Consider the following 23,555-nt stretch of genomic DNA (forward strand, 5'->3'; position numbering starts at 1 on the left):
TTGAATGCAGCTTTTAATATTAAGTCTGATTATCTAGTCATGTACTGAATTGTCTTTTTTCAGTGGATTGTATATTTCTCCAAATGAACGCAACAAATCACCAAAATTCCCTCATCCTAAACGGCGAACTCCTTCTGGTGGAAGTGACAATGAGTCGGGTCAGCCTGGGAGACGATGGTAGGAATTATTTTTTTTAAGTAGAGGTTGAACCTCTCTTATTCAGAACTCCCTTATCCGGAACCACCCCTCGTCCAGAACCATTCCCGGCCACCGGGTGGCGCATGCGCACAACTCCGACATGAACAAATTGAAGTCCTTCCTCGTTGCCAACTCCCGCAGTCACTGGCCTGACCCCACGATCCATCGCCCCCGCCCTCCATGATCTTTCTGCCGCACTCCCAGCCCCAAACCAGCCAGCCCTGATATCTCCTTGCTCAGTACCTGTACCATCCAATTTAACGTGACCACCCCTCATTCAGAAAAATCCCTTATTCAGAACAGGCCAGACCCCAAGGGTTCCGGTTAGGGAAGTTCAACCTGTAGTTGATTCTGTTGCAGTTCTGAACAATACCTAACATCCCCACGACCTGCTGCCCACCCATGCCCCTCCCCCATCTTCGCCGGCCAACCCCCTGCCTGGACACATCCAACGTGCATGTTACATGATTTCATCTTGCCCATCTGTATTTCTCGGTCAGGTCATCATAAGCCTGTCTCTCCCCCAACGTATGTCAGACACTTACTGACAAACTGTAATCACCAACCTTATGGTCCTTTTGTCAGAGCCACATAAAATAATGATTAATATGTTAAGCAATGGAAAATGGTTGATGCAGTCAGGCCTAACATATAATGGTGGGCTTTCAACATGTTAAAGGATCAGGTCCACATCTTCCCCCTTTGAGTCGAATCTGCTTATAAAATCATAAAATGTTACAGCACAGAAGGAGACCATTAAGACCATCGTGCCTGTGCCAGCAATATAAGAGCTAACCAATTAGCCCTACTCCTCTACAACAAAAGCAAAATACTGCAGATGCTGGAATCTGAAATAAAAACAGAAAATGCTGGAAATCTCAGTGGATCAGGCAGCATCTGTGGAGAGAAAAACAGAGTTAACGTTTCGGGTTGACGACCCTTCGTCAGAACTGGCGAGTGTTCGAAAAGAACACATTCTTAAGAAGCACTGAAAGGGGGAGGGGGAAGAAAGAACGAAAGGAAAGGTCTGTGATAGAGTGGAAGGCAGGAGAGATTAGAAAGACAAAAGGGATGATGATGGGCCGAGTTGAAATGATAATGACAGAAGTTAGAAAAAGGTTAATCTGAATAGGATGTGAATGGCGGAATGTGAACCAGCTCCCATTGGAGACAAAGAGAAAAAAAACATAAGATGGGGGAAGGGGGAAAGGGAGCCAAAGATGGGCAGAGATTATGCTCTGAAATTGTTGAACTCGATGTTGAGCCCAGAAGGCTGTAAAGTGCCTAAACGAAAGATGAGGTGCTGTTCCTCAAGCTTGCGTTGAGTGCAGGAGTCCGAGGATGGAGATATCAGAGTGGGAGTGGAGTGGAGAATTAAAGTGACAGGCGACCGGAAGCTCAGGGTCATACTTACGGACTGAACAGAGGTGTTCCGCAAAGCGGTCACCCAATCTGTGCTTGGTCTCCCAATCTGTGCTTGGTCTCCCCAATGTATAGGTGAGCACATCGTGAGCAGCGAATACAGTATACTAAATTGAAAGAAGTACTCTGGAGGGATCACGCTCAAGTTGGCAGAAATAGCGGAGAATGATCCGTTGAACGTGGAGGCTGGTGGGGTGAAAGGTGAGGACATGGGGAACCCTGTCTTCATTCTGAGAGGGAGGGGGAGGGGTGAGAGCAGAGGTGCGGGAAATAGATCGGTCGAGGACCATGTTAACCATGAAGGAGGCAAACTGCCGACGGGACATCGGCCGTCTCAATTTCTCTGCTCCCCTCACTCGCTCAACCTACCTCCCTCTGAACTTGCAGCACTCTGCTCGCTCAGATCCAACCCCAACCTTGTCATTAAACCTGCTCTCAAAGGTGACGCTGTTGTTTGACGAATCGACTCTACCTTGCAGAGGCTGATCGCCAACTCTCTGACACCTCCTACCTCCCCTTGGACCATGGCCCCACTACTGAACATCAAGCCATCATTTCCCAGACTGTCACTGACCTCATCTCCTCTGGAGATCTTCTCTCCACAGCCACCAACCTCATAGTTCCCCAACCCTGCGCAGCCCGCTTCTACCTCCTTCCCACAATCCACAAACAGGACTGTCCTGGTAGACCCATCGTTTCAGCCTGTTCTTGCCCCACAGAACTTATTTCTTCCCATCTCAACTCTTTTTTTTCTTCCCTTGTCCACTCTCTTCCCAAGTACATCCGCGACTCCTCCGACGCCTTCCGTCACTTTAACAGTTTCTAGTTTCCTGGTCCCAACCGTCTCCTTTTCACTATGGACGCCCAATCCCTCTATACTTCCATCCCCCACCAGGATGGCCTGAGGGCATTCCGTTTCTTCCTCGAGTAGAGACCCAACCAGTCTCCATCCACCACTACCCTCCTCCACCTGGCTAAACTTGTTCCCACATTGAACAACTTCTCCTTTAACTCCACTCACTTTCTCCAAATTAAAGGTGTTGCTTTGGGAACCCATATGGGTCCTAGCTATGCCTGCCTTTTCATGGAATATGTGGAACATTCTTTGTGAATATCACGTTTAGTGAGTTGGTCTTACCGCAGGTAAAGGGTACACAGCCAGATAGTAAATGGGTGACCAGGAAGAGCAGTGCAAGGAAGGTAGTGCAGGGGCCCCCTGTGGTCATCCCCCTGCAAAACCGATACACCGCTTTGGGTACTGTTGAGGGGGATGACTCATCAGGGGGGAGCTGCAGCAGCCAAGTTCATGGCACCGTGGGTGGCTCTGCTGCACAGGATGGCAGGAAAAAGTGGGAGAGTTATAGTGATAGGCGATTCGATTGTAAGGGAAATAGATAGGCGTTTCTGCGGCCGCAACCGAGACTCCAGGATGGTATGTTGCCTCCCTGGTGCAAGGGTCAAGGATGTCTCGGAGCGGGTGCAGGACATTCTGAAAGGGGAGGGTGAACAGCCAGTTGTCGTGGTGCATATAGGTACCAACAATATAGGTAAAAAACGGGATGAGGTCCTTTGAGACGAATTTAGGGAGCTAGGAACTAAATTAAAAAGTTGGACCTCAAAAGTAGTGATCTCAGGATTGCTACCAGTGCCACGTGCTAGTCAGAGTAAGAATCGCAGGATAGCTCAGATGAATACGTGGCTTGAGGAGTGGTGCAAAAGGGAGGGAATCAAATTCCTGGGACATTGGAACCGGTTCTGGGGGAGGTGGGACCAGTAGAAACCGGACGGTGTGTACCTGGGCAGGACCGGAACCAATGTCCTAGGGGGAGTGTTTGCGAGTGCTGTTGGGGAGGAGTTAAACAAACATGATAGGGGGATAGGAACCTATGCAGAGAGACAGAGGGAAATAAAATGGAGGCAGAAGCAAAAGATAGAAAGGAGAATAATAAAAGTGGAGGGCAGAGAAACCCAAGGCAAAAAACAAAACAGCCACATTACAGCAAAATTCTAAAAAGACAAGCCTGAAGGCTCTGTGCCTCAATGCAAGGAGTATTCGGAATAAGGTGGACGAATTAACTGCATAGACAGCAGTTAACGGGTATGATGTAATTGACATCACGGACACATGACTCCAGGGTGACCAAGGCTGGGAACTCAACATTCCAGGGGTATCCAACATTTAGGAAGGATAGGCAGAGAGGAAAATGAGGCGGGGTGGCGTTGCTGGTTAAAGAGGAAATTAATGCACTAGGAAGGAGGGACATTAGCCTGAATCAGTATTGGTGGAGCTGCGGAATACCAAAGGGCAGAAAACGCTAGTGGGAGTTGTGTACAGACCACCAAACAGTAGTAGTGAGGTTGGGGACAGCATCAAACAAGAAATAAGGGATGTGTGTAATAAAGGTACAGCAGTTATCATGGCTGACTTTAAACTACATATTGATTGGGCTAACCAAACTGGTAGCAATGCGGTGGAGGAGGATTTCCTGGAGTGTATTAGGGATGGTTTTCTAGACCAATATGTCGAGGAACCAACTAGAGAGCTGGCCATCCTAGACTGGGTGATGTGTATGAGAAGGGACTAATTAGCAATCTTGTTGTGCGAGGCCCCTTGGGGAAGAGTGACCATAATATGGTAGAATTCTTTATTAAGATGGAGAGTAATACAGTTAATTAGGAAACTAGGGTCCTGAACTTAAGGAAAGGTAACTTTGACGGTATGAGGCGTGAATTGGCTAGAATAGACTGGCAAAGGATACATAAAGGGTTGACGGTGGATAAGCAATGGCAAACATTTAAAGATCACATGGATGAACTTCAGCAATTGTACATCCCTGTCTGGAGTAAAAATAAAACAGGGAAGGTGGCTCAACTGTGGCTAACAAGGGAAATTAAGGATAGTGTTAAAACCAAGGAAGAAGCATATAAATTGGCTAGAAAAAGCAACAAACCTGAGGACTGGGAGAAATTTAGAATTCAACAGAGGAGGACTAAGGGTTTAATTAAGAGGGGGAAAATAGAGTATGAGAGGAAGCTTGCAGGGAACATAAAACCTAACTGTTAAAGCTTCGATAAATATATGAAGAGAAAAAGATTAGTGAAGACAAACGTAGGTCCCTTGCAGTCGGATTCAGGTGAATGTATAATGGGGAACAAGGAAATGGCAGACCAATTGAACAAATACTTCGGTTCTGTCTTCACGAAGGAAGACACACATAACCTTCCGAATGTACTAGGTAGTGGCTCTAGTGAGAAGGAGGAACGGAAGGATATCCTTATTAGGCGGGAAATTGATGAGCTTGAAGGCCGATAAATCCCCGGGGTCTGAAAGTCTGCATCCCAGAGTACTTAAAGAAGTGGCCCTAGAAATAGTGGATGCATTGGTGATCATTTTCCAACAGTCCATCGACACTGGATCAGTTCCTATGGACTGGAGGGTAGCTAATGTAACACCACTTTTTATAAAAGGAGGGAGAGAGAAAATGGGTACTTATAGACCGGTTAGCCTGACATCAGTAGTGGGGAAAATGTTGGAATCAATCATTAAGGATGAAATAACAGCGCATTTGGAAAGCAGTGACAGGATCGGTCCAAGTCAGCATGGATTTATGAAAGGGACATCATTCTTGACGAATCCTCTGGAATTTTTTGAGGATGTAACTAGCAGAATGGACAAGGGAGAACCAGTGGATGTGGTATATTTGGACTTTCAAAAGGCTTTTGACAAGGTCCTGCACAAGAGATTGGTGTGCAAAATCAAAGCGCATGGTATTGGGGGTAATGTATTGATGTGGATAGAGAACTGGTTGGCAGATAGGAAGTAGAGAGTCGGGATAAACGGGTCCTTTTCAGAATGGCAGGCAGTGACTAGTAGAGTGCCGCAGGGCTCAGTGCTGGGACCCTAGCTCTTTACAATGTACATTAACGATTTAGAAGAAGGAATTGAGTGTAATATCTCCAAGTTTGCAGATGACACTTAACTGGGTGACGGTGTGAGCAGTGAGGATGATGCTAGGAGGCTGCAGGGTGACTTGGACAGGTTAGGTGAGTGGGCAAATGCATGGCAGATGCAGTATAATGTGGATAAATGTGAGGTTATCCATTTTGGGGGCAAAAACATGAAGGCAGAATATTATCTGAATGGCGGCAGATTTGGAAAAGGGGAGGTGCAACGAGACCTGGGTGTCATGGTTCATCAGTCATTGAAAATTGGCATACAAGTACAGCAGGTGGTGAAGAAGGCAAATGGTATGTTGCCCTTCATAGCTAGGGGATTTGAGTATAGGAGCAGGGAGGTCTTACTGCAGTTGTACAGGGCCTTAGTGAGGCCTCACCTGGAATATTGTGTTCAGTTTTGGTCTCCTAATCTGAGGAAGGACGTTCTTGCTATTGAGGGAGTGCAGCAAAGGTTCACCAGACTGATTCCAAGGATGGCTGGACTGTCATATGAGGAGAGACTGGATCAACTGGGCCTTTATTCACTGGAGTTTTGAAGCATGAGAGGGGATCTCAAAGAAATGTATAAGATTCTGACGGGACTGGACAGGTTAGATGCGGGAAGAATGTTCCCGATGTTGGGAAAGTCCAGAACCAGGGGACATAGTCTAAGGATAAGAGGTAGGCCATTTAGGACTGAGATGAGGAGAAACTTCTTCACTCAGAGAGTTGTTAACCTGTGGAATTCCCTGCCGCAGAGAGTTGTTGATGCCAGTTCATTGGATATATTCAAGAGTGAGTTAGATATGGCCCTTACGGCTAAGGGGATCGAGGGGTATGGAGAGAAAGCAGGAAAGGGGTACTGAGGGAATGATCAGCCATGATCTTATTGAATGATGGTGCAGGCTCGAAGGGCTGAATAGCCTACTCCTGCACCTATTTTCTATGTTTCTATGTTTGTTCCAGTGCTACTTGGGTCCCCTCCCGCACCTCTTTTTCCAGTACATTGATGACTGTATTGGTGCCTTTTCCTTCCCTCGCCCTGAACCAGAAAATTTCATTCACTTTGCATCCAATTTCCACCCTTCCCTCACCTTCACATGGTCCATCTCCGACTCTTCCCTTCCCTTCCTCGACTTCTCTGTCTCCATTTCTGGGAATAGGCTTTCGACCAGTATCCTCTATAAGCCCACTGACGCCCACAGCTAACTGGACTACACTTCCTCTCACCTCGCATCCTGTAAGGACTTCATTCCATTCTCCCAGTTTCTCCTTCTCCGTCACATCTGCTCTGACGACGCCACCTTTCACACTGTGCCCCTGACATGTTTTCCTTTTTCCTCAACTGAGGATTCCCCTCCGCCTTGCTTAACATGGCCTTCGACCGTGTCCGTTCTATTTTTCGCACCTCTGCTCTCACCCCTTCCCCTCCCTCTCAGAACCACGACAGGGTCCCCCTTGTCCTCACCTTTCACCCCACCAGCCTTCACGTTCAACGGATCATTCTCCGCCATTTCTGCCCCCTCCAGCGTGATCCCACCACCAATCACATCTTCACCTCTCAGCATTCCGAAGGGACCGCTCTCTTCTCAACACTCTGATCCATTCCGCAGTCACCCCCAGCACTCCCTCCCCTTCCTGTGGAATCTTTCCATGCAAGCTCAGGAGATGCCACACCTGCCCTTTTACCTCCTCCCTTCTCACTATCCAGGGCCCCATTCAGGTGAAACAGCAATTTACTTGTACTTTTTTCAATTTAGTATATTGTATTCATTGCTCACGATGTAGTCTCCTGTTAGATCTCTTAATTTCCAATGAAATACAAACTCCGATTGTAGTTTTAATGTAACTTTATTTCTGGCAGACAGCAACAAGCTTCTGGCTTTAAGCCAGGCCTTTGTCCTTCTGCGACCACATGGTCAAAATGGCTGTACTTATACCTGGATCAATTTACAGAAAAGAACTCGCCTTCTTTGACCTTATTGGCTCAATTAATAGTCTTTTAACCTTTTAATTGGCTCGCTACCCAAGGGTCCTAAAATGTCAAGTTGATTGATGACTCAATGCAACATGCTACCACTCACGTAGCATCGCTGACTTGTTGTCTGTGAATTTTCACAGCCTGTCTAAATGCAGCCTGTTTGAATTCTCTATCAATCCCCCCTTTGATTCTTTCACAAACTGAATCATAAAACATCAGGTATCACTGGTTAAACATTCTACAAAATAATTTCATACATGTTAATATAGTTTCCTTCTAAAATTTGTTGATGTGTTTCGCCACATGTCCGGACTAGTAGCTTCCACACAAATTTACACCAACCCGAGTTCCATCGTGGCCACAATGGAAGTCTGGTTTTAGTAGGTTAATTAACCTTATTCCAATTTAATCCAAATCAATATCTTAGTTCAACCAGTAAACAACCTTCCCTTAAGCATAACATACCCCTGTGCCATATACAGACGGTCTGCTGGGACCTGCAAGATGTCTCACATGCGGGACAGCAGCTACAGCCGCCTGGTCGCAACAACATTTAATCAACATAAACAAACAATATAAAAGTAAAACAATTACAACAAATAGAATTAAACCTTCCACCAATGAAGTTCCTATTGAAACTAGCCATTCAGTGGCTCCACTCCACAAAGTGAATGATGGGGGTTGCTTAAGTTTTTCCACCTCCTTTTGGATATGCTCCGCTAAGTGGGTAATTTCTTCGGAGCTATCTGGGATATATGGGCAACACTCAGTTCCGAGTAGGGTGCAAGTACCTCCCTTTTCAGCCAGGATGTAATCAAGGGCCAGTCTATTCTGTAGGGCTACTGTGTAGATTGCTACCATTTCTGCATTGATTTTAACTAGGGCCTCTGAGGTATTATTGGCTACCTGTTCCACAACGGATGCCATGTTAATGGATTCCCTTGCCAGTCTGGCGGTCCCATACCTGGGAATCAGAATGGCAAAGAACCTCTCTGTTTCTGTGATAGCTCTCTTAGGACGGTGTAAATGTTCCGACAGTGACTTTATATGATACATATATGGCACAATGTAGGCTAAATAGCAGGATCCCGTCCAATTCTGGGGCAACCAAGGGTAGACCTTGTGGCCACACACCCAATAGGTGCCATTATATGCAATGAATGTTAGCTGTTTCTTTGTCAGCAACACTCTGGGGCCTGTCCAGGTTTTTCCATCTGTTTTATTCAGAATCCCCGTTACATTAAGAATTCCTACATCGGCCCAGTTTAGACGGTTCCGTGGCTTGATTATATTATAATTCCGGGAGCAGTTACTGTACCCCATATTTTGGCCTCCTTTGATGTTTCTAATCAGACAGACCGATATCCCGGTCTTCCTACCCCCGTTGTATTAGTGATCACAAAAAATGGGGGCCGTTTGGAATTATTGTAGCACGGTTGGTATCCCCCTTCAAAGGTAGTCAGATTGTAACCTGCTGACTTCCATTTACGTGCCCAGATTTCCGTATCCTGACACGCATTGCCTGTTTTGTTTTGATTAATTATCCACTCAGCCATTACCGAGATATTCAAGGGAACTGGCCTCAAGGGAATCCCTCCCTTTGAGTGAATAGGAATGTGCGCACACACCCAACAACTAGAAATGTTACCTTGTTTGGCATAAAAGTATGACATATATAAAAAGGTATTTACAAGTAATTCCCTTGCTACCCTACTATTTCCCTTTGGTACAGAGGATCGGCTAGTAAGAAGTAGGCCTATGCCTAGAAGACCTACAGTCAGTAATACAGTAAATTTATACATTTTCGCAAAATGTAATTGTACTTATTATATTTCAGCTTCAGTTACGGGTGCTCGTTTAACGTGTGAAACGTGGATCCAGGCTTTCTTTCCTTGGACTTTAACAGCTGCCTGGGTGGTCAATAACACTTGATAAGGTCCCTCCCACTTGGCACCCAAAGGTTCTTTATGCAACTTTTTCACATACACCCAGACTCCCGGGATGATGTGTCCTCCTTCGGGTGGATTACCCCAAGCTGCCGATACCTGTCGGGAAACAGAACTAATAGCATTGGTTAAGTTCTGACAGTATGATAACAAAGTCACTCATTAAGTGAACATCAGCTTTCTGTAAATCGATAGTTCCTGGCAGCGACATGGGTCTTCCTGTTATAATTTCAAATGGGCTTAGACCTGTAGTTCTGTTCGGGGTTGCCCTAATGCTACATAGCACTATTGGTAGTGCCTGGGGCCATGGTGTTCCTTCTTGGTGATATTTGGCAAGCCGTTGTTTCAGAGTTCGATTCATTTGTTCTACTTATCCTGATGATTGTGGATGATAAGGACAGTGTAAATCCCATTTAACGTACTGACTACTTGGCAGACAGCACCTGTGAAATGTGTTCCCTGATCTGAGTCAATGCTACTCGGGACTCCCCATCAGGGAATGTAATCCTTACACAAGACCTTTGCAGTGTGATTGGCTGTGGTTCTTCTGTTTCTTTTAAAATCTCCACGCAGTCATGCTCTTCACATTCTCCCCCCTCTTGCTCCCTTGATTCTGACATCGGGAGCATAGTTGCGGGATTAACCGGGCTGGCCCGGACGATATGGAGGTTAGGAGCTTCCAAAACTGCTGTCCAGCGGGTCCATCTAGCTGCCGTCACCTGAGACATTCTATTCATAGACAGCTAAGCATGTACGGTGTGGGGACACTTGACAATCAGCTTTTGGTCGAGGACTAGACCCGCAGTGATCATTACCAGTCGAATGTAGCTTCCATAGCCCTTAGGCAACTTCCCCATCCGAAGGCTACCGCATCCAGGTTTGCCGAATAATAGCCAATAGGTATTTGCCGATCCCCATGTTCTTGTGTCAGTATAGCTGTCATATATCCTTCTTTCTCATGGACAAACAGGGTAAATGGCTTACCACTGTCGGGGATCCCCAGAGCCGGTGCCGAACACAATGCCTTTTTCAAACTCAGGAAGGCCTCTTGATGTTCCTTAGTGAGGGTGATGGCTTCTTTAGAGGCACGTTTCCCCTTTAAAATATCATTCAATGGCTGAGCAAGCTCTGTGAAGGAGTCAATCCAATTTCTGTTAAAGTTGCACAATCCCAAAAAAGACCTTAGTTCCTGAATAGTGGTTTTTTAGCAGCCCGAATGGCTGCAGTTCGATCCTGGGTAAGTTCTCTCTTTCCTTGTGAAATCTTTTGTCCCAGGTATACAACCTCTTCTTGGGATATTTGTGCTTTGTCGATGCTGGCTTTATGTCCTTTCAGCTGAAGGTGGTCCAGCAAAGCTCGTAAATCTTGTTCATGCTGTTCCTCCGTGTTTGAAGCTAGCAAGATATCGTCTACATATTGGATGACTGTGGATGACAGGGGAGGTAATTCTCACAAATGGCTTTGTAAAGCCATGTGGAATACCGTAGGGCTGTTGTGGAAACCCTGCGGTAACCGGGTCCAAGTATACTGTTGTCCTTGGACCGTGAAAGCAAACCACTGTCGAACCTCCGGTGCCAGAGGCACCAACCAAAATCCGTTGGCCATATCTATAATCGAGAAATATTTATGTTCTGGTTTGAGGGCATTAAAAATGGTGGAGGGATCTGCGACCAAAGGAGCTTTTTGATCAATACACTGGTTAGCTTTCCTATAATCGACAGTCAAACGCCAAGTCTCATTAGATTTCTGTACCGGCCACACGGGGCTATTAGAGGAGCTATGCGTTTTAATAAGCACCCCTTGTTTCTCCAATTGCTGAATAACCGGTAAGATTTCTGCGATGGCAGTTGGACTGATGGGATACTGTTTAGTGCATGGAGGCTTGGTCCCAGTAAATGACGCAGGCTCCATCTGGAGTAGGCCACAATCGTTCTTATCTTTAGCCCATATCGGGTGTTCCTTCAATTCTTCTTTCTTCAAAGTTCTAATTGACCATGTCACCCGACCATCCTCGAAATGCAACGATGAATCTATTTGGATTAGAACGTCCATTCCCAAAAGGGGTTGATCTACTGGGCCTATCCAGACCAGCGTGGTTAGTTCATGTGGACCCAGCCCTATAAGTACCGGTGTTGTCCTTTTAATTTCCATTTTATGGCCCCCAACTCCATAGGCTGTACGTGCCCTACCATCCAACGACAAAAAGTCTCCATATTGTAGGGGTAAGCATGTTAATTCCACCTCTGTGTCTAAAAGACAGTCCACATCCTTATCGCCCACCCTCACAGTTATATATAGCCCATCTCCCCTCTGTTGTATTAGTGTGAGGAGGGGGGGGCAGGGTGGGCTCTAACCGTTTTTTGCTATCCCAAGTAACTCCTTCTGTTGTTGTATTGTCAGTCGCTTAAATGCTTCTATGAGGTCGTTATCTTGTGACAAGCCTGGTTTGTTGGCTGAATTGTATCCCTGGCTGCGTTCTCTTCCCCGGCCACGACCTTGCTGCTTTGCCCTGCACGTCTTGGCCCAGTGACCTTCTTTCTCACAATAATGACATTTTCCGGGTAATTTTCCGAATAACTGTTTATCGGAATCCTGGCATTTTCATCCCGTAGCCTGTACAGCTCGGACTTTAGCTCCCATATCCCGATCTAATTGGTTACATCGATCCACCAATGCTGCAAAGGTAATTCCTCTACCTTCCCAGTCCGATAACACTACCTTAAGCATTTTGGACAGTTCTGGCTTTAGACCTGCCACGAAAGCTGATTTCAGGGGTCCAAACACTTGTTCATCCATTTCCTCATCTGTATTATTCATACCCGAATGTTCGAGCCACGTGCATCTAAACCGCTTGTCATACTCCAGGACCTCCTCTGTTCCTTTCTGTTAGCAGGCTGCAATTTTCTCCCAGTCTGTCTTAGCTGGACTGAAGGCTTGCAGCCAGTGTTTAATCGCCTCCCATCCTGTGTCTAATTCTTGCTCATCCTGCCCCAAAGCTTCTTCTACCTTGTCGTGCAATCTTCTTCCCTGTGTTTTTGGCACCATTATGGTCAAAATTTGCACTCCGTCCCAGGGATGAAGTTGATATATATTTCTTAAGCGGTCCAATTGGTCCCACGTTTTCACTCCCCCTTTCTTTGGATCGGGCAATTCCTTGGACCATTTATCAATTTTCTCTGGGTCTGCCGGATCATGAACTAAGTATTTTTTATACAGCCTTTTCTTTGTTTTTTTGGTTCCGCCCTCATCCGCAGTCTCTTCTGATTTGACTACAACTCGTCTTTTTTTAAACGGGGCAAAGCACACCCCTAATTCTTCATTCTCCGACCCTGTATCGTCGGAGGATTCAGAATCCGTATCTATTCCTCGGTCGTGTCTTCGGGTTTGCGCTTTTAATTTATCCAAACATGGGTACCCTGGGAATTGACCGATACATTTTCCTTTTCCTATTACTGTCTCTTGACCTCATGATTTTTTCCATTCTTTAATTTCACCTTTAAGATCTTTAACTTCCGCTTCCAGCTTTTCAAGTTCAAGCTTTTTCTGTCCCAGCTGTGCACAAACAGCTTGCAATTGATCCTTTGTACTGGTCAGTTCCCGATCATGTTGGGAACGCATTATAATTTCATTCCAGTTTCGGATCTTTCCCATAACCGCTAGGGACCATCTAGTTCGCTCTTTATTTTTCATACGGGTCGTTTTTCCCCAGACCTTTTTAATCTCTTCCAAGGACCATTGTCCTTTGGAGCTTCCGTACTTTTGTTCGATCTTAACATAGGTTTTAGATAAATTGAATTGTTGCTCTATGTATTCTTTCAACTGTTCGAGAATTAAATCTAGCGAAACTTCAGGTAGTGCCTGCCCACCTTTAACAGTTGTAGGCAATTCTTTGCTCTTATCTCTTGCTGCCATAATACTGATTTCTTTACTGGGGTCTCGAGTCGTCGGCTTTCCAGCCGATCAATAGGTCGGTGATTAATTAACTAACACACCGCCAAAGTTTAGATGTCTATGGGACCTCGAGCCGACTACCAACCGGAGGGTTCGCAAACCGGAGGCTTTCGGAATCGCGTAGAAGGAGAGGCGAATTTAGACTTTTGACCGAGGACTTTTTATAAAGAGGAGTCCTTACCTCAGTATGTAGGTCCGATGTCCAAAATTTAGTTTCTTTCCTCAGCGATCGTGTTCGTGACGCCAAAATTGTTAGATCTCTTAATTTCCAATGAAATCCGAACTCCGATTGTAGTTTTAATCTAACTTTATTTCTGGCAGACAGCAACAAGCTTCTGGCTTCAAGCCAGGTCTTTGTCCTTCTGAGACCACATGGTCATAATGGCTGTACTTATACCTGGATCAACTTACAGAAAAGAACTCGCCTTCTTTGACCTTATTGGCTCAATTAATAGTCTTTTAACCTTTTAATTGGCTCGCTACCCAAGGGTCCTAAAATGTCAAGTTGATTGATGACTTAATGCAACATGCTACCACTCACGTAGCATCTCTGACTTGTCTGTGAATTTTCACAGCTTGTCTAAATGCAGCCTGTTTGAATTCTCTATCACTCCTCTACATTGGGGAGGCCAAGCGCAGATTGGGTGACCGCTTTGCGAAACACCTTCGTTCAGTCCATAAGTGTGCCCCTGAGCTTCCGGTCGCCTGTCACTTTAATTCTCCACTCCACTCCCACTCTGATATCTCCATCCTCGGACTCCAGCATTGTTGCAATGAAGCTCAACGCAAGCTTGAAGAACAGCACCGCATCTTTCGTTTAGGCACTTTACAGCCTTCTGGACTCAACATCGAGTTCAACAATTTCAGAGCATGACCTGTGCCCATTTTTGGCTCCCACCTCTGCCCCCCCACCCCCCACCCATCTTATGTTTTTTTCTTCTCTTTGTCTCCAATGGCAGCTGGTCATTATTCCGACATTCACCCCCTATCTAGACAAATCTTTTTCTAACTTCTCTCATTACCATTTCAACTCGGCCCATCATCCCTTTTGTCTCTCTAATCTCTCCTGCCTTCCACCCTATCACAGACCTTCCCTTTTGTTCTTTCTTCCCCTCCCCCTTTCAGTGTTTCTGAAGAATGTGTTCTTTTTGAACATTCGCCAGTTGTGATGAAGGGTCGTCGGCCTGAAACGTTAATTCTGTTTTTCTCTCCACAGATGCTGCCTGACCCGCTGAGATTTCCAACATTTTCTGTTTTTAGTCCTGCTCTTCTGCTGTTTCCCCATAGCCCTGCAATTTTTTCCACTTCAAGCATTTGTCCAATTCCCCTTTGAAAGTTATTATTGAAACTGCTTCCACCACCCTTTCAGGCAGTGCATTCCAGATCATCATAACTCATTGTATTATAAAAAAAATCCTCATGTCACCTCTGGTTCTTTTGCCAATTACCTTAAGTCTGTGTCCTCTGGTTATCGACTCTTCTGACACTGAATACAGTTTCTTCTTATTTACTTTTATCAAAACCCCTCATGATTTTGAACCCCTCTATTAAATATCCTCTTAACTTTCTCTGCACTAAGGAGAACAACCCCAGTTATAGGCAGGCCCACATTTCTGTATATATAAACCCTTATTCAGAAAAATGAATGAGTACAGCTCCCTTGATGATAAATCTTTGTTGGCTGCAGTTGTTTGATGTAGAAAGAAAAAAACAGATGTAATTTAATTTTAACTTATATGACCCAACCAGGAAGAGCCAAAACAATGGAGAGGACATGGATTCAAAGCAACAAAAGAGAAGGTATGTTATTTTAAAAAGTGGCCAGATAACTGCCAGAAAATGCACAATGTAATGACATTGCTGATTTGCTTGTGATTGTTTGTTTGTGTTTCCTTAAATTTTCTAAGAACAAAAAAAACTTTAAAAATTGTTACACTGAGTTAGGCAGGAGCTCCTTTTGGTGGGCTACAGTTGTGGCAATCTCAACCTTCAACTGAATGTGCAAATTCTTAATGTTACACCAAAAATATTTCCAAGTCTGATCTTTAAAGTTATTCTTTTAAAATGAACGCTCAAAACTGCAGCATTCTGTTTCTTGTTTTGCTGTTGTACTAATTTGAAATTAGAATTAGGCAACTTTCCTTGTCCCATACACCAGGCTGTTGATCCCCTGTGTCATGTATGTAACCTTCATGCAACTCCTGTACACTACTTATACCCTAGAAATGCACACCCTGACCACAGGGGGCCAACTTGTGGGAGACACTCCTCACCTGGGTTTCCAGGTATAAAAGGGGAGGTCCCACCCAGGGTCAGCACTCCTTAGTCCTGGGAATAAAGGTTAAGGTCATGTGCCTGCTTTTCATGCCTCATGTGAATTTGCAGTAAGGTGTAGGGACACCACATTTGGCGACGAGAAATGGGAATCACCGAACCACGAGGATGGCCACCGGTAGCACAGAGGAACATTACTGTGTGGGTGAGGACTGGGACGACTTCGTGGAGAGACTCCAGCAGAGCTTTGTCACGAAGGACTGGCTAGGAGCGGCAGCAGCTGACAAGCGGAGGGCGCATCTACTGACCAGCTGCGGACCACAGACGTATGCGCTGATGAAAGACCTGCTCGCACCCCAAAAGCCAGTGGACAAGTCCTTTGAAGAGCTCAGCCAGCTGATCAGTGAGCATCTCAAGCCGGCGAGTAGCGTATACATGGCCCGGCACCGGTTCTACCCACACCGGCATCGGGAGGGACAAAACATCTCGGACTTTGTTGCGGACCTGCGGCGCTTGGCCAGTCTCTGTAAGTTCACAGACGCATGCAGAGAGGAGACGTGAGGGATTTCTTCATTGAGGGCAATAGTCATCAGGGTAATGATGATGGCTGATTCCAACCGGTGGCTTATGCCTCCAGGTCACTCTCTCAGGCAGAGCGTGGATACGTCATGGTTGAAAAGGAAGCACTCGCTTGTGTTTACGGTGTGAAAAAGATGCACCAGTACCTTTTCGGTAGACAGTTCGAGCTAGAAACGGACCACAAGCCGTTAACATCCCTGTTGTCCGACAGCAAGGCTGTCAATGCCAATGTGTCAGCTCGCATACAGCGATGGGCTCTCACGCTGGCTGTGTATGGCTACACCATCCGGCACCGGCCAGGCACCGAATATTGCACTGATGCGCTCAGCAGGCTCCCACTGATCACCACTGAGGGGGCGTCGGAGCAAAGCGCTGAGATGGTCATGGCCATTGAGGCTTTTGATACAGCAGGCTCCCCCATCACAGCCCGCCAGATCAAACTCTGGACCAACAGAGACCCTCTCCTATCCATGATAAAGAAATGTGTTCTGACTGGGGATTGGGCACCCGCACACAGGGCGCGCCCCCGAGGAGGTTAGACCATTTCAGAGAGGGATGGATGAGCTCTCCATCCAAGCCGACTACCTGTTATGGGGCAGCCAAGTAGTCATGCCCCAGAAAGGAAAGTAAGCGTTCATCAGGGAACTCCACAGCGAGCACCCTGGCATCGTGTTAATGAAGGCCATTGCCCGGTCACATGTATGGTGGCCGGGGATTGACTCAAATCTGGAACACTGGGTTCGCAGGTGCACGATGTGTGCCCAGCTGGGTACTTCCCCCAGGGAGGCCCCACTCAGCCCGTAGCCCTGGTCCACCAGGCCATGGTCATGTATTCACGTAGACTATGCAGGCCCGTTCATGGGGAAAATGTTCCTGATCGTTGTCGATGCATACTCGAAATGGATTGAGTGCATCATATTAAACTCGTGCATGACATCCATCACCGTGGAGAGTCTGCGTACGGTTTTCGCGAACTACGGCCGCGAATGGCCAGGCGGAACGTGCGGTCCAAGTCATAAAACAGGGCATGCTACGCATCCAAGGACCCTCCCTTCAGTACCGCCTATCGCGCCTCCTGCTGGCCTACAGGTCTTGCCCGCACTCGCTCACAGGAATCCCGCCAGTGGAACTCCTCATGAAACGCACGCTTAAAACGCGGCTGTCCCTCATTCACCCAGCCCTGGCAGACATTGTTGAGGGCAAGTGCCAGTCCCAAACCGAGTTCCATGATCGAAACTCAAGGAGGAGGTGTATAGAAATGGATGACCTGGTATTTGTTCTTAACCATGCTTTGAGACCCAAGTGGCTTGAGGGCACAGTAATTGGCAAAGAGGGGAATAGCGTCATAGTGGTCAGACTCAACAATGGGCAGATATGCCACAAACACTTGGACCAAGTAAAGAAAAGGTTCAGCATAGACACTGAGGAACCTGAAGAAGAGCATGAGATGTCACCCACACCACTGCCAGTGGACGAGCAATGAGGACAATCCACAGCATGCACAGTCCCTGCGGCCAGCCCAGACAGGCCAGAATCACCTCAGGTGACAGAGACCCATGCCAAGGCTCAGCCACCTGAGCCCCAACTGCAGCGCTCCACAAGAGAGCGTCGACCACCTGAAAGACAACCTTTTACACAAAAAGACGTGAGGGGGGAGGTGATGTCATGTATGTAACCGTCATGCAATGGTAATCTTCATGTAACTGTAACCTTCATGCAACTCCTGTACACTGTACTTATACCCTAGAAATGCACACCCTGACCACAGGGGTGAACTTGTGGGAGACACTCCTCACCTGGGTTTCCAGGTATAAAAAGGGAGGTCCCACCCAGGATCAGCACTCCTTGGTCCTGGGAATAAAGGTTAAGGTCACATAGTGACTGTGTCTGCAGTACATGCCTCGTGTGAATTTGTAGTAAGGTGCAGGGACACCACACCCTGTGTTTCTGAATTTAAATTACTCCCTTAAAAGCATTGTTATGGGAAAAAAATATGGTCCCTAAAATTGGCAGCAATCCTAAAAATATATGAAATCACTGAAACTAATAAAGGACAATTAAGTATTAACACAATCCCTGCTGTTGTTAATCTTTTTAGGTCCAAGTGAAATCAGAGCTTCATGACTTATGCCAAATGACTCAGTATTTCAGCTGCTGAATGGGCCATTATTATGTAGCCCATCGTATGGTTTCAAGAATATAAAGACCTATTTCCTGATCAGGAACTCCCAGTGAGGAGCAGCATTTGTAGAAAACCATCCATCACTCGATCTGGCTGATCCACATCAGGCTTCACTCTCCTGCGGACTCCAGCATCATCCTAGATAACTCAGGGGTTCTTTTCTGCACTAACAGCCATTTCCTTAAATCCCTCTCCCCTCTCCTTCTACCCTCACTTCTAACAACAATTGCAGAGCTTATTGTATTAGTATTTTAATCACTTTCCATTTCAATGACTTTTTTTAAACATGTGTGAATACACTTTCCTTTAAGATACTTTGGGGGAGAAATTTGGTTGCGCCTCATTTGGGGCAGTAATTTTAGCGCCTTAAAAAAGTTTGCGCCCTCCGCCCAGATATTTGTCAGAATTGCACACCAACAGCTACAGGAGCTGACAGGGGCGCTAAATCAGCTGATGCACACTACAGCTGCAGTGGCGATAACGAAAGTTTGGTCAGTAAATTCGACGGACACATTGCGCATGCACAGAACTCCCAGTCACACCCCGGGAACAGCCGACGCTTAAAGGGGCAGCAACTCAAGTATAAGCATGTGCACTTCAAGACTCACACTCACCTGAGGCAGGGAGGATGGATGCGGAGGCAGATCGAAGACGTGCGCACCGCTTCTCAGCCGCGGCCTTTGAGGCAGTGTAACGGTGCCAAGATGCCCTGCTGCCTGGAGAGAGACGAAGGCCATCCCCCAGAATGTTCAGGAGGCTGTGGTGGGAGGTAGCACAGCACGTCTCTGCCCGCGACACGGTGCCCAGGACCGCGACTCAGTGTCGGAAGAAATTCACTGACCTGTCTAGGGTCGTGAGTACCTGTTACCTTATCCTTGCAATGCCTTCAAGTGAGCCTCACTGCTTGACACTGCCCACACCTTCGCTATGTGTGCCAGGCCATGCTCCTCATTGCTGCAGACACCCTCAATGCTCTCTACAGCCTCCCCAGTCATGCCCCGTCCATCCAAATGTCTCTCACCTTCTAGCTCCCGACTCAGCCTGAGGACACCAACAAGACCTTTTAACTCTCCATATGTGGTCACAGGCCTTCAGCCTCATACTTACTCGTACCTCCTTGTGCTCAGACCCCACTTTTTACACATCCACTTTGAGCTGCCACGCAGGCTAAGATGCAGACGTTCCCACCTCGCGACATCAGTAGCGACTCACTTACTACAGACAGATGTTGCACACCAGTAGTTACAGACCCAAAGGCAACATCTTGTTTTGCTCATTGCAGGCCAAGCTCACCCACAACAGGCAAGAACAGGAGGGGAGCCAGACCTCCAGGACCTCAACGCCATTGAGGAGCGAGTGTCTGCCCTCATGGGCCCAGCAGTCGGAGCAGTGGCGGTCAGACAGGCAGAGCCCCCGCAAGACACTGATGGTTTGTGAATAAGATGTCCATTTTCTGTGATCCCTCTAACCGTTCATATCACACGCCTTATAAAATGTATCTGCAAACTCACGATGTCTTCTAATTCTTGCCTTCCTGCCCCCTCCCCAATTGCTACCCACACTTGTGTTGCTTTGTGCTTACAGATGATGAACCAAATGTGCCGCAGCTGCCCGTCCGCCAGCATCCTCACACGTGGGTGAGGATAAGAAGGATGTCGGGAAGTGCATGGCCACCGACTGGGACCTAACCCCAGTGCCCGCGAGTGGGGACACCAGCTCGGTGGAGGACACCAGCAACTTTCAGGACTTCCCAGATGCTGGCGCTCCTGGACCCAGCGCAAGGGGATGCTCGGGGGCCAGCTTTCCGGAGTGTAAGTCGGCCCAGGAGTCCTGCTAAGAGTCAGGCAAATGAGGACCTCGATTAGGAGGATCTCAACAGGGAGTCATCGCAGAAGCACCGTGAGATGATGGGTGCATTGGGGATTGTGGCTGCACTTGATGTAAGTGTGATGAATGCTGCCTCTAGTATGGGCTGCACCTGTCAGCAGTCCACTGACACCATCCTTGTCTGTCTAGATCAGCAAACGGCCTCAACGAGCGACAGTGGGGTCCCAGAGGTGATAGCACGTGTCATGATTGATATGGCTGCAGCCATGATATCACAGGCCAAAGCCATGCAAGGTCTTCGTGATGTCGTGGTTGCTGGCATGCAATCTCTAACTGCAGCGGTTCAAGCGCAGACTGCAGCGTTTCAGGCGCTCTCTGTATTTATTCAGTCTCGAGAGTGCTGCAATGCAAGCTATGTCTGCCGCTATCCTCTCTGTTTTCTCCACAGTCGGATGGGGAACACACGGTGCTGCAGCAGGTCAGCAATCTGTGGGGGCATATATTGCTCCTGATGCTCTGGCACCGTCCCGAAGGAGTGACAGTTAGCCGCTGGAAATGGAAGGTGCTGTCCTTCCTCACGATGACAGCATTCCGGCTCCTGCCAATGCCAGTCCACCTCTGCAGCTGACACGGCCTGCACCCCAGCCATCCCACACTGCTGCCTGCCATCCTGAGGCGGTGCAGTCAGCAGTCGGGACGTCTATGCCCACAGCTGATCGAGGGCATCCTCGTGGGCCATCTAACCTGCATTCCTCAGAGATACAGCATCCCTCAAGCAGCCTTGCTGCAGGCACTGAGGAACCATTGAGGAGGAACAGTAGGCAAGGGAGGGGGTGAGGCAGAGGGTTGGAAAATGCCAACAGAAAACACACTGATTAAAGGTGTCCCCATGGGCCCCAGTTACATCATGGTGGATATGTTATTCATATGTTGTATTATTTGAAGGGGCAGGTGCTCCATTTTGTTTTTCAAAAGGGGGTAGGGTTTTAATTAATATGGCCAAGGCCTAATGTTTCTTTGTTGTATAATTTGAAGGGGAGGGTACTCCATTTTGTTTAATTTGAGGGGATGGGGTTGCTGGAGGGATGTGCAATTGAAATGTAAGTTTGACCGTTTCCATCAGCCTCTACCGTATGACTGTTCACTTGTTATGGAGTTGTGGCCTTATCGTGGCACAATGCGCGGTCATTATTAGCTGCATCCCTCAGTTCCCTCCATTTAAGCGAAGCACTCCATTCTGAGCCGCTGTCGAATAGCCTTGCCGCCGCCAACATTCCTCTGTCGCTGCTGCTGGTCATCGTCATCTTGCTTGACATTCGGGGCATCGGCAGGCTCCTGTTCTTCCTTCTCCTCCCCCTCCTTATTCTCCTGAGGTGGACCTGTGATCCCCACTGGCAAGGCCTGACACTTCATGTTGGCCAAGTTGTGCAGGATGCAGCACATGACAATGAATAGTGAGACCTGTTGAGGAGAATATTGAAGGCTGCCTCCAGAGCGATCCAGGCCTTGGAATAACTGCTTCAGGACCCCTATAGTCTGCTTTACAATGTTACGAGTGGCAGCATGGCTCTCATTGTAGCGTTCCTCCGGCTCTGTGGTGGGTTGCGGAGGGGGTCATTAGCCAGGTGGCCAGGCCGTATCCCTTGTCCCCGAGCAGCCAGCCTCGGCCTTGCAGTGGTGAGCATTGACTGCCAGGATGTGCTACGTGTGGTCGCACCAGTTGCACATTTAGGGAGTGGTATCCCTGTCTGTTTCTGAAGACCTCTGCATTTTGGAATGGTGCTTGCAAGGTCACGTGCATGCAGTCAATTGCTCCTTGCACCCTCAGGAAGCCCGCTATCCTGGTAAACCCACATGCACGCTCATTCTATTTCTCCCTGGTTATCGGGAAAGTAATGATGTCCGTTCTGCGTGTGTAGAGAGCCTGTGTGACGTCACGGATGCAGCGATGTGCTGCGAATTGTGAGACGCTGCATATGTCCCCTGATGTAGCCTGGAAGGAACCGGAGGCACAAAAGGTGAGTGCCACCGTGACTTTCACTGCAACGGGCAGCGCAGTCGTGGTGCCGATGTGAGGCTGCAGGTCTTCCTGCAGGAGATGGCATATCTCTGCAATGACCTCCTTTGAGAAGCGCAGCTCGACTAGCTTCTGACACACTGCTCCTCGGACAGGTCCAGGTTTGAGCGTTGCTGCTGTTAAAGCTGTGGGGGTTAAGGCTTCCTGCCCCAACGTCTAGGTGCTCTCATCTTTCGGCCACCGTCATGGCCAACAGCCTTTCTAACTTCACGACGCCTTGCTAGAACATGTTGAATGCGACGCTGGCGAACAAGTAATGCCCCCATTAAAGTTTTAGAAATAAGTTTCTCTCGAGCTGAATTGGTATGTCTGTTTCCCACTGCAAACTCGGAGGCTCACCACCATGCTGTGTGTAAACGTTGCACTGAATGTGACCTCCGAGGGAAGCACTTGCGCATCCCTTTAAGTAGCCGCTAGTTAACGACTCTGCAAGCCGATACCGACTGTTTTTCCAGACGTTTTTCTTGACGTCTGTTAAATGAGGTGGCCGTACCTAATTTTCCGACTGGGGTACAAGCGTGGGCGTTGCACCAGGACTGACGTCAGGATCACACTGATCATCAGCAGCCAGACACTACTGGTTTGCGCCCCCGGTGAACCTCTACTGAATTTTCGGTCGGGGCGCTAAAAGCTGCACTCCCGGTCAGTAACCTCTTACGGTCCCATTAATGCCCCCTCGGGCCATTAACTGGGGTGTTAGACAATCGAAAATCCAGTATAATGACGAAATCCTTTATATGGAAAGATCTATCTACAATTTTCTCTGTGTTCTCTTCTAATTCCTTCTGTATTCAAAAACACTTTGGCCAGGATTTTGCGGTCAGCAGCCAGTCATTGTGCTTACAGCTGCTCACAGGCTTTTGAGTGGCAACTTATGGCTCCTAGAGATAATTTCTAGCGCAATACCCTCTACAGGGGATCTTTGCCATGTGTGAGCAGGTCAAGCAACAGCGTGGCTCTTCAACCAATCAGAGTGAAGAATTCTCACTGAGACAAACATCGTCTAAACCAGGAAGTATAAATTCGAAGTATGAATTAGAATATTTAATTCATTGTAAAATCAAGTACAGAGGGAACAAAAGATGGGATTAAGAGAGAGAGATAAGAGACGAAGAAAATGTTTTTTTTTAAAAAGTATTTTAATTTAAAAAAAATCTCCAACAGTAATTAAATTCTGGAGGA

At 47.4% G+C, this 23,555-nt stretch overlaps 1 protein-coding gene across 1 annotated transcript in view; it reads left to right on the top strand.

The window, feature by feature from the left end:
- Positions 1-23,555, top strand: part of epb41l4a (erythrocyte membrane protein band 4.1 like 4A) — a 524,857-nt gene that overhangs the window by 397,203 nt on the left and 104,099 nt on the right. Inside the window, exons 16-17 of the mRNA XM_070864703.1 lie at positions 64-177; positions 15,184-15,234. Coding sequence (XP_070720804.1) covers positions 64-177; positions 15,184-15,234 — 165 coding nt within the window. The remainder of the gene's footprint in view (positions 1-63; positions 178-15,183; positions 15,235-23,555) is intronic.

Source organism: Pristiophorus japonicus, chromosome 1 (genome assembly GCF_044704955.1).
Source record: "Pristiophorus japonicus isolate sPriJap1 chromosome 1, sPriJap1.hap1, whole genome shotgun sequence".
Classification (NCBI taxonomy): Eukaryota; Metazoa; Chordata; class Chondrichthyes; family Pristiophoridae; genus Pristiophorus; species Pristiophorus japonicus.